The sequence below is a fragment of the Molothrus aeneus genome, chromosome 3, assembly GCF_037042795.1.
Source record: "Molothrus aeneus isolate 106 chromosome 3, BPBGC_Maene_1.0, whole genome shotgun sequence".
Lineage (NCBI taxonomy): Eukaryota > Metazoa > Chordata > Aves > Passeriformes > Icteridae > Molothrus > Molothrus aeneus.
The window spans coordinates 51,454,687-51,466,795 of record NC_089648.1 but is presented as its reverse complement, the minus strand read 5'-3'; the positions used below and the strand labels follow the sequence as shown (position 1 = coordinate 51,466,795).

Below are 12,109 nucleotides of genomic sequence, written 5' to 3'. Positions count from 1 at the left end.
ATTTTTTGTGTCAAAACTTTTGCTACCACTCCATACGTTAAAAAATAAATGGAAAAAAAAAGGCACCAAAAATGGTAGGTGGAAAGACTGAATTATAAGGAAATAACACAGTAAGACAAAATAAACCTCTCTACATTTGCAAATTTTCCCTGAATTGGCATCTGGACATGTAAGTAATCACTTAAACCAGAAAGAATGGACTTCATGCTGGTATTTTTTTAGGAGATTGAAGTGCCTGCTATTTGTTTTTAGGAAATGGTTAATTTAATTAGCAGCATCTGTTCTTCCTTTACTCTTCACTCAGTCTTATGTGGAATTTTCTGCACAAACAAGAAAAAAATCTAAACTTAAAGCAAGAAACCTCTAGGCCCTTATAGACAGAGGATGTATCAATTCTGAGGGGGTTAAGAAAAACTCGTCTGTGCCACCAGACACCTCTCTGCTGACGTGAGGACACTGGTCTCACTTCTGCCCTGCTGCTATATACAGGCCCTCAGGGGAAAAAAACAGGTTGCCAAATATGCTAACCAGTAGCATTCCCATCCAGGGACTGTCAGGGTGTAATGATGTTACCTGCTAAACCACAGGCAGGCAGGGGCTGAGGAGCCTGCTCCCCTGCAAAAGCTGAAGAAAGAATTAACCACAGCAGTGGGATAATTCACTAGCTGTCTTCAGCTGATTCCCTCATCACTGTAAACTCACCTAACAAAGGATTTCATATAGCAATGGTGTTTTGTTCATCTCACCTTCTGCTGATGTTTCCTGCAGTGTTTCTCTTCTGTGGTTGAGGAAACCCTGAGTGCAATGTAGGATGAGCTACAGAAAGAGAGATGTTTTCTCTACAAGCACATCCCTAAGGACAGCTGGTGGAAAGGTAAAACCACCAAGATCCATGGCATGACTTCAACCATTTGTTGAATCACTTACATCCATGGTCTATGACTGTCAGGTCTGACATGATCCATCTGTAGCTAAGTGGGGAGGAGGGGGGGGGGGGGAAACAATATTTAATTATCACACAAAACCCATCTTCAGGACTGATTAATACGCATGGAAAATTTTCAGAGCTGGGCGTCCAGATGATGCCAGGGTGATTTTCTGTGGCCTTTATTCTCACATGCTATCAGATCTTGCTGATTTTGCACTGAGGCAGCTGGGAAAGGTTTGTACCTTAACAGGGCTGAGCTGCAGCCATTGCCAAAGTAAAATTGGTCTGTGCAACAGAGACAGTGTGCAATGACAGACATCAAATGTTGTGTCCAGCTTCTCCTACTAACTAGAGAAACCTGCAGAGTCCCTACCTTTTGTTAATGGTTTAAAATGTATTGAAAATAATGCTTAACTTTTGTATGCTTTCTAGTGGCTAAAACCTGTATTCTCAAGGGTTTTCATCATTCATGGGTCTCAGCTAGAAAGGTACACTCTTCTTGCTCTTTTTCTCTTTAAAAATACATCATCCTTGAGATCCAATAGTGACATTAAATGCTTTTTTTCCTTCAACACATTTTTTGCTAGGCACTTCAAACTAAGCTACAGAGTTTCCAGGTGCATTAAACGTTTCAGAAACACCCTGTTCATCTTGCTGGATCTGGCTAAAACATGTTCTCCTCCTCTTCTCCCCTCCTTGCCTCCGGTAGCAATGGGAAAATTAAATCAGCCGGAGGAGAAGTGCAGGGGGCAGTTAAGAGAGAGGTGTTGCTCTAAGTGTCCGAGATACTTTTTTTTTCAGTTTCAGGTTTCTGAGAATTCCCCTAGGCTTCTCCAACACAAACTTTCTTCCTCTTTTCAGAATCATGTTCTCTCTGTAACATGACACAGTTACACGACAATTCCGCCCAACAAAAAACTTTTAAAGCAGAGTGACAGGTAATTTCTGCAATGCTTTGTAGTTAATATCTCTTTCTTTTTCTTGCTGGCTCATGTTTTGCTACTCTCTAATTACTTTCTCCTCCAGCTAAAGTATATACTATTTCTGCTTGGTCTTTGTCCAGCTCTCCAGAAACTGGCTTTATCCCCAGTCTTAGTTGTCTACTTAACTGTTCATTCCCTTGCACAGACACAGTCTCTCTTATATCTCACTTATTTCTTCCATGCACTACTTCTGTGTGTCAAAAGCAGTGTTATTCAAGCAAGAATAAACAACAACATTGTTTTTCAAAGAAATCAAATCTAGAGTACCCTTAGAAGAGTCAGATCAGCCTTCCAAAACTTTCCTTCAGGAATTTAAGCACAGGAACTACCCTGCAATTACTGCAGTTGTTTTAAACCTTGTATGGATTTTTAGCTCTAATTATTAATACCAATATTCTCCTTTTTTTTTGTCAATCACTTGAACAATTCATGAGAATAGGAGAGTTATGCATGGTGGTAAAATGTGTAAGGCAGGAAAACCACGACACCCTTCTCTGTATCAACAAAAAGGAGGCCAGATTTGCAGTGCACTAGAACACTGCTTCACATTTTCAGAACAAGAATATTCTTAGCATCTGTGCCAAAACCAACATTTCCTTCCCCTCAGAAACGCAATAAATCCATAAAACTCCAAGAAACAAACCAGTAATCTTCAGACACATTGAATGAATTTACAGGGAAGGAAATGCACGGCCAGTTCTGAATTATTAACAATGAAATAAATTATAACACATTATAAATGCATAATTTAAATACATCTAATTTCTTGGCAATGAACTGTTTGGGTTTTTTTCTTCTCATAAAGACAGATAGCATCTAAGAATCATTTCCCACCAGCTTAGGGGGACTTTAAGTTGTAACGTGACTCAAATTACTTGATTGTATCCCACTAAATCTCTTTCATAAGCATGCAATGGAAGTGTCATTTCTTTGTTGATTCATCCAGGATCTTGGGGGGAAAAAGGGAGGGAAAAGAAGCCCACAGAGATTAGCTTTCAGCCTGGGGGACTTTATGTTGCTTGTTATGACATAAATGCTTCAGGTAAGTTGATCTCTGGGGTTTATAAGCAAGGCGAGCAATTGGGGGAGGAGTCACAAACTGGATCCTCTTACTACCCACATCACACCATGTTTTTAACTCAGGATGCTGCTGCTGAGTGAAATTCACTTGTTTGGTGCCCAAGCACTAAAATTCCTTCAACAGTAGTGCTGAAAGACACACAAGCCACGCTGAGGCTTTCCACAGCCTCAGGGGCAAACACTGCCTGGGAACATGTATCCTGGGCACCTCACGCCCTACAGGAACTGGGGCTGGGGCTCTTCCATGAGCTCCTATTGCTCCAGACATCCTCCCAACACTATTTACACTGGGGTACACCAGCAGAGGCTGCAGTTGGCTGAGGACGCAGACATGGACACTGGCACATGGCATTGGCTTCACAGCTTCTGCTTTGAGAGGGAAGATCACTGCTGCACCTGACTGCAGCAGGCTGAGCTGAATGCAAAGCCTGGCTCTTGGAATCACAGAATGTTTGGGGCTGGAAGGGACCTTAGAGATTATATAGTTCAAACCCCTCTGCCACAGGCAGGGAACCTTCCACATCATGGCTTCCAGGCTCCCACTGAGGTAGTTTGTTTCTGCAACACACCATCCTCTTCCCTGACAGGCTGAGTTTTCCTGGGCATTCAAACCAAATTTCACTCATAACAAATGTTATTTTATTTAGTTGATCTGACTACCAAATAGAAATTGGAATCCAAATCACTTTCCTTCTGTTGCCTTGCTCTACACTTGCTCTACAGCCATGCAGGCAGAGGGCACAAAGAGCCATTCCGGTCTTCCTCCTCAGCAGAAAGGGTCAAGTGAAACAACAAGCATTTAAGTGTGCATCAACAGTGTTGCAAGCCCCAGAAATAAAACTAGGGGTGACAAATCCCCAGTCAAGAGTTCACTTTCTGAGCTGAAGCTTCCAGTAATAAAGAAAAGCTCTTAAGCTTGAAAAGAGTCCCCGTGTGTCTCTGAGTCTTGTCAGCAAGGTTTTAAGGTGAAAGTGTAAATTACAATAGCAGTGAAAACACCAAGTTTCATCATATATCACAGTTATTCTAGTTGTGCAAATCACTAAGTTGGCTAAAATCAATAAATATTAGAGATTTTCTGTAATTTTTTGCAAATTATCTCTAGATCATAAACTACATGATCTGTTTGCACAGATCATGCAATAGCCCAGGCTCTAAAGCCCAACCAGTACCCAAGGCCCCTGCACCATTCTTGGGCTTTTACTGAGCAACACATTAAAATGTTCAGATTCAGAAAATACAAAAAGGATTAAATAACACTGAAATGACTATGATGCATCTACTTGATGAGGATTTGCTAACAGTTTGGGCAGATGGTCAGAGTGAAGACATCTTAAAACACTAATAAAAAAGCACATTCTCAGGGGTGAGGAATGCAGGCTGATCTTTGGAAATAGAACCAGCTTTGCTCATACAGTTCCAAATGTTAGGACAGCAGCATCACAGCCTAACTCTGCTAGGCAAAACATCATTCTAATACACATGAAAGCAATGCAGGAATCAGAGAAGAAAAAGGCAAGACAGCCCTTATCTTTTCAAATGAAACTTCATTTTCACAAAGCTATCATTGACACAGATTTGGTATTAACTCTCTGATGATCTGTCATTCTCATTCTACTGACATGCAACCTGACAGCATTCCCTATACTTCCATAGAATGATGGAGCAGCCATAGATCCTCATTTCTCCCTAGCTTTTTCCCACTTACACTGATTGTCACAGTTGTACAAAGTAGAAATAGAACAAAAACGCAAATAAAACTTTCCCTCTGGACAGAGACTTTATTTCCGAGTGTCCATAAACCAAGTCAGGGACAGAAGAAATTCATGTTCCTTTGCAGTGACCTTGTATCATGCCTTGCAAGAAACTAAAGTCTTAAATCAAATTTCCTAATAATGAGCTGTCATAAGATTAACAGAGGCGATTTCAAGGTCTCTGCAGATTGCTAGTCCAAACCACTATGTGGACTACAAAGAGGCAAGGTTAAATTGATTCACATATTGTAATATTTAAACTTAGGAAAAACCTCCAAACCCAGAAGAGAGGACACCCCAGCCCCATTACTCATGTGATTCTGGTCAAACAGAGTGAGAAGAAAAAACAGTCCATCTTCATACCCTGCATCACCTGGATATCCATCGTGATCTTCCTACCTAGTTCCTACTGAACCATTTCATAAGACACTACAGGAAATGGCACACTTCAGACCCCACCATAATTTTACATTTGCCCAAAAATACACTTGACAGTGCAGGGCTTGTAGAGTTCATGTACAGGGGGGGATACAAATTACTCAGTGTCACTCTTTGATTTGGCTTTGGGGCATGAAAAAACTAACAAAAAGCACCCCTCATTATCTGGCTACTTTCCCTGCCCATGGCTTGTAGGCACAGTTTCTCCTGGCTCAGAAGGGGCACCAGCAACCAGCCTCACTCTCTGGGATCTGCTGAGGGCAAAACAGACCAGAGCTACCACTGCCTGTTATTAGAGTGATTTTGTCATCTTCAGCTAACTACCTCCTTTCTTTTTTCCTAAGCCTAGCACTGGCCCTACTCAAAAGTCAATCCTTACGTATCAGAAAAAGAACAGGATCAGGAACCTGCCTTGTGCCAGCTAGAGAAGACAACACATGGACAGCTCAGAAATTAATTCTCCACATGGGACTTAATGGCAGCTAGTTGGAGTATTTCTGCATATCAGAAAAATTTTTCTAGCCATTGTTACAATTTTAATACAATAGGTAGAAATAAGTTCTGGGAGCAGGCTGCTTGCTGAAGCACTTTAAAAAATCCATCAGAGATTGACCCAAGGCACTAAGAGCACTCAGCACTGTGTTTTAAAACAATTAATTCAGTGAGAAACAAACTCATACCAGCATGATTTCAGAAGTACTTTTCTGCAACGTTACGTTTTTTAAACCTCAAAAAGCATCAGCGTTCAAAATGAATAAAGGACAACTTCAAGGAAAAAAACACACAAAGAAATATATAAATGTGTAAGTCCTTTCTGTTTTTAATAGGCTGGACTATTTGATATGATGCAAACACTGATGAGGATTTGAGAGCTCTTTGGTTTCGTCCTGGCTATCTTAGGTGCTGTCCTGCTTACTTCTGATAAGTTTTCCCATTTAAATCCCATTTAAAGGAATTAAATAAAAAGGACTGGAAAGCATTTTGAAATCTGTAACAGAAAACACCACCTAAGGATGAGGCCATATGACTCAGGAGAAATTCCTCAGGAGTAAGAAAGCCAAGGAGGAGGATCTAGGAAGGAAGGACAACTGATCCAAGGAGTGGCTGGGATCCAGCAGCGTGGGATCAGTTGTCACTGGGGCTTAGCACAGGGGGCTCAGCAGGAAACAAGATCTTTTCATCTGGGGGAAGTATCGGGGTGGTCATCTGAGAAGACAACCCCCACACAAACAGGCAGCCAGCAAAGGCTCTGCCCCTGCCCGGGAGCTCCTGTTCTCCTCATGGCAGATGAGGAAGCTGATGATTAACGCTGTGAACAGGTGATTAGTGGCTACCAAACATCAGCACATGAAGATATCTCAGCCAGCATGCCTGACATGAAAGGTCACGTATCATGGCAGCTAAACGAGGAGAAATTCTGGTCATGCCTCAAGCAGCCTCAGAGGGAGAGGAGGTGAGACACCAACCTGTTGAGCTCTACATCTTTGTTTTGACACAGATGTGGTCCCCACGGTGTGGCTGGTGCCCTGTGTCCTTATGAGACCCATGTTTTGGCCGTGCCCCAGGGTGCAGGCTCAGGTTGCAGCCTCCTCTGCAGTGAGGAATTGCTGCAGCTGAGGAGCCACGGGGGCACCGCTCTGCTCCGGCGGATCACAGAGCGTGTGGCAGCACAGACACTTTGTATTCCATACACATGCTACACGCAAAGGGTGCACAATTTTTTCTCTATAAATAGTGATTCATTCCACACACTTACATTCAGACCCTCACCAACAGCTCAAATCAGAATCATGGTGTTGGGAGCATGATGAGACCCACGCTCCCAGCAATTGTCATTGCTTTTCATATTTCAGCTCAATAAACACAAGCATCAAATTTTAAAAAGAGCTCTTGCAGTTCTCATTAGTAGCAGGCAAATTCATGGCTACCCATTCTGTCCAAAAACATGGCCTTTTAATACCTTTGACCAGGCATCCAAAATATCCACTCAATCAGCCTGAAGTCTAAGGCAGATTACATACTTAATTAACCCAAATTCTGAAGCTGTCACAACTGTAGTCCCATCTGACAACACTGGCAGGGTGAACAGTTTCCCAAAAATAGCTGAATAGCTTTGGATAGAAATTTAGCACCAAATGAAAACAGTACACCTTTACATTGTACTTAAAACTCTTGCATAACTTACAAAAGCATTAAAAAAACCAGGGAGAAATGAATAGGATTCCCAACGTAGTCTTATGAGAGTTCAGCCTCAAAGTCCCAAACCAATTTAAATCTCAGGGAAAAAAATAAGGAATATGAGGCTCTCTGCTAAGTATGTCCTTTGTGGCTGTGGACAAGTCATTTAGGGCTTCACATCAAATGAAACTTACCATTTCATTTCAATAGCTCTGCTTTCCACTCTTTCAAGTGCAGCAAAACCTGAAATGACCAGCTGACAGGTGTGTTGGAAGTAGCTCACTGCACCTGTAAGTGCTTTGAAATGCCTTCTTGTAAAGTGCAAGGAGTTTCAAAGTTCTTCCACTTTAGAAAGGAAAAATAGCCAGAGGAGAAAAATGAATTTCCTTTTTAAACCCTTTAAAAATTATTACTCTGAGGGCTTTTCTGCACATTCAGAGTGGACTGAGTCAGGATGAGAATTTACGTCTATGGCTGAGCATCTCCATGTCCAGCTCCTCAGGAACAGGAGGGCTTGCTCCACAACAATGCCCTTAGTAAGGCTCACAAGCAGCTACTAATGCAGAGCACTATTGGAGTAACAACTTCTACTAGACAAGTCTTGGAATTTCTCCATGGATAACCAATTTGTTTCTTTAGCAGCACCTAGAAGTGCTGAAGCAAATAGTAGTTTCCCATTTCATTTCAGGATTATGACAAGCTCGCCCAGTTTACACAATTACAGTTCCTCTGCACAGACACAGGTGAAGCTGTTGTTTCCTCGTCCATGAACAGGAAATCCCATAAAGCCAAGAGAGATGAAAAGCAGCAGTCTGAGAAACATGTTCACTTCTGACCTATGAGAATCATCTCACCGAGTGCCAAGGTCAACAAACAACAGGATCCTACCAGTGACTGCTTTCATCTCATGGGGGGAGCTGGGTGGGAAATGGTTTTCCTGTGCTGTTGAAGTACATTTTCATGCCCTTGAAAAAAACAAAACTGTGTGACTGTAAAAGGATGAAATGCAAGCCAGACAGTTTGTGCTCTGTTTCTGCAAAATGTATGCGAGGAGAGGAACTCCCCCCAGCCCAGAGTGCAGCCCTGCAGATCTCATCCTTGGCACAGCAGGTCAGCACAGGGCTCTGACCCCACTGAGCACCCTGACCAGTGGGGCAAGAGTTTCCCGGGACCTTCCCTTTGCAACTTGTCCTACCCCTTCCCATACCCTCTGCTTGTGCTCCACATTCCAGGCTGAGCTGCCTGACCTATTCCTAGGAACACTAACAAGGTCTGTTTTTACTGGAAATTTCATTCTTGAAAAGGCATCACAACTCAAGAAACAACAAAAATCTTTTCCCACCTAACTAGTTCTGCTTTGAAATGCTACCTTCCCAATATGCTGGCCATGTCTCCACTGTTTGTTTCTCGGTGCTATGGTTGGTACTGAACTACCAAAGAAGAAATCTAAAAGAGAAAAAAAAAAAAACCAAACTGAAAAAAGTGCACAGCTCTGCTGCCCTTTGATAAGCTGTAGATCAGAAAGTAGAAGAGAGAGCTTTTGCACACAATGACTGATAACCCCCAAAAGCACTCAACTCCAGCCAGTAAATGGGGAGAGATCACGTTAATCAAGTCCTGCCAGGCGTGGGAAAATCAGAGAAGAGGAAAGAAAATGAACAAGGATATGTGCTCCCCATTATCCACATTATCTATATTGTCTTCCCAAGCTCCTGTTGTGATTGATGTTTGTTCACATTTTCTAACCATGGCAAATAACAAACAAGCTTTAAAAAACTATCTAAATGACTGGAAAGCTGTAACCTGGGAGAAGAAGCAAAAGCTGCCTATGGACACCAACCAGGCAATCCAAGGCCTGCTTTGCTGCCCATCTACCACTCATAGTTATGAGAGATGACTGAAGCCCAGATCCTCCTGTCCAAAACACTTCAATACCCACTCACATGCAGCTGATGGCAAACTCTAGCCCAACAGTATGGCTAAAGAAAGTTCCAATGGAGTATGAAAATCTGAAGTTCTTCCTCTCTTTATAGGCATGCTAATCCATCTGGTATGAGTCTACATCTGCCCAGTCAAGAAGGACTTTGAATTTTATGATTAGACCTCAGTCCTGCCCTTAACCCAATGGGAAAGTGACACTGGGACCTTGATCTGTTTAAATACTTCAACATATATTTACATTTCCAAGAGTAAAACCTTTAACTTAAAGCAAATCTTAAAAACCCAGCCCTTCAGGACACTGGCTGAGGTCCATCCTGAGTATTGTGTTATGTATTTATTTTATCTCTTCTAAGTCACTCTGTGACTTTCAGGAAAAATCTTTTATTTTAGTTTGCTACATCAAACCATGTTCACTTGAGCAGTCTACCCGAAGGCCCCATGGTGATTTAGCAGTGGTGCCCTCCCCTGCCCAGAGCCAACAGCCCCTGTGAGCCTGCAGGGGCACAGCCGGGCTCGTGGGGCAGGGTCTGAGCCCTCCAGGCTGGTATGGCTGGAGGACAAGGGAGCGAACAGGCAAGCAACTCGTCACAGCTGCTTTTGTGTGGCTCAGTGAGGACCTGAATGCACTATTGATTCCGTAGCACTAAAACAGATTTGTAGCCCCTGCGTGTGCAGGACAGATATCTGCTTCAACTCTAATCTCTAGCAGCTGTCAAAGACTTAAATGGCTTGGAGCTGCCTGGAACACCAAAATCAACAAAGATTTTAGGCCTGCTTGCCTAAAGGGCAACCCATGGAACAGGCACCAGTGAAGTCATTCCCCTGCCCTGATCACAGACGGATAGGGCCTCCCAAACTTCACAATGGATTAAGTGTCCAGATCATGTCAGTAAAACAGACTAGAGAAAACAAATGCACCCCCAAGAATCCATGCCACCCAGAAACCCACTTGCCCCTATCATTCCTGGTTGAGGATATACCCTCCCAACAATTTCAACAGCAATAAAAGTGCAGTGGAATTACTCTGCTAGAAACCTCCCGGGGGCACTACCACTGTCTCATCACAAACTGAGGTGCTCTTAAAATGAAGATAACTAAAATTTACTTGGCAATATTGAGGCAGCATCATCATAACTTACATCTTCAGATGCCTGTCTCTCACTGCTCCTGATTGAAAATTTTCTTTTCAATCAGGAAAGAATTCAACAGTGATTTTTTTTTCCTTTGAGGTAAAGCTAGAAATTCAGCCCAATTATTGTCCATTATCACCCAGCCAAGCAAACACAGGCACCATAGTTATCCTTGGTCAAGATACATGCCCCCCCAAGGCAAAATGCTCTCACAATAGACTTTTGAACTTGAGTTTGGTCACTTTTTTTGTACAGGAAGTTTAACAAAAATTTTTAACCAGTCCATCTGTTTCCTTACATCTGCTTTCTGATGACTACCTTGAAACAATCCTAACACACTGGCTGCCGGGTGAAACCTTCAACAGGATGGTAACATTTCTTGGAAATGGTCCAATTTTTCTTTCATGCAATGCTTGACAGGTGAGAAAAGCATCCAAGGTTTTGATTGGGATGGTGTGACTAGGAATATAACCAAGTTTGTCTGAAAATTGTGTTAATACTAAAACTATTCTCCGAAACAGCAATGAAGAAAAATTAAAAGGAGAAAAGGGAAAGTTTGTTACCCTGTCTCCCATTTCACAAAACATTCCCACATTAACAGCAATAAGCAAATGAAGGATAAAGTTTAGTCTTCAGCATTAAAGTCCACAACAGAATTTTGTTGGTTGGGGTTTTTTTGTTTGTTTGTTTGTTTTGAGGATGTAAAGGAAACAGGCGTTGAGGAAAAACAGGCATGCAGGAATTTCGCAGGAAACTTCAAATCTCGCTGAAGTTAATTTAGATTCTACATCCTATTATTGTGGGAAGAGACCCACTCTTCAGTAACTAAAACACACCGGATTATCTTAACAACATTCCCAAGAAGCTCATACTACCTTCAAAAAGTTGCAAACAGCCAGCACTGCTTTACTGGGGGGATGGGAGTGGGGGGATGGAGGTGGCGGGGAAAAGGACCCGAAACAGTTCCACTCACACGCTATTTATTTATTTTCAACAGTCTGCTTACAAATAAAATGTCCTGGAGCTAAAAGCAACCAGCTGGGCGGGTTACTAGCCGCGCTCCTGGGCGAGGTGCCAGAGCTCCTTCCCTTTCCCTACGAAAGGGAAGCCTTCGTTCTTATTTATTTAATAACGGGAGGAGAAGGAGCCCCGAGCCCCGGGGAAGGTGGGAGGCACGGCAGAGCCTCTCGCCCGCCGGGTCCGCCGAGCCGGGCAGTGCAGCGCCGGGAGCGGCCGCGCCTCCCGTTCCGCTGCGCTCCGAAGGAACGGGGCACCGCTCCGCCCGCCCCGGGACCGCGGCTCCCCCGCCGCCACCAGGGACCCCCGGCGGGAGCCCCCCGCCCCGCCGCCCCCGGTACTCACCGCCGGCCGGCTCGGGCAGCGTGGAGACCGAGGTCTGGCCCATGGCTCGGCCGGGAGGCGCTCACGCCGCCCGCGGGGCGCGCAGCCTCCGCCGCGGCTGCTCCCGAGGGCACATCCCGGTGCTGGCCGGGCCCGCGCTCCCCGCCGGCTGGCGGGGGGCGGCTGCTCCGGCTGCGGGCCGGCGGCTGCCGCCTGTCATCCCGCCGAGCTGCCCGGCCACCGCCGCGGCCCCGGCCCTCGCCCCGCTCCGCCCCGGCACCGCCCCAGCCCCGCCCGGCCCGGCCCGGCCCGGGGGCTGCGCGCCGCTCCCGCCCC

At 44.3% G+C, this 12,109-nt stretch overlaps 1 protein-coding gene across 4 annotated transcripts in view; it reads right to left on the bottom strand.

Moving 5' to 3' along the window:
- Positions 1-12,109, bottom strand: part of PHACTR2 (phosphatase and actin regulator 2) — a 104,295-nt gene that overhangs the window by 61,662 nt on the left and 30,524 nt on the right. For 3 of the 4 annotated variants that reach the window (XM_066546905.1, XM_066546908.1, XM_066546907.1), the window contains exon 1: positions 11,795-11,881. The exons of the other annotated variant lie outside the window; for it this stretch is intronic. In XM_066546905.1, coding sequence (XP_066403002.1) covers positions 11,795-11,837 — 43 coding nt within the window. In that variant the 5' untranslated portion in view covers positions 11,838-11,881. Of the gene's footprint in view, positions 1-11,794; positions 11,882-12,109 lie in introns of those variants that run through there. 4 annotated transcript variants of the gene reach the window in all.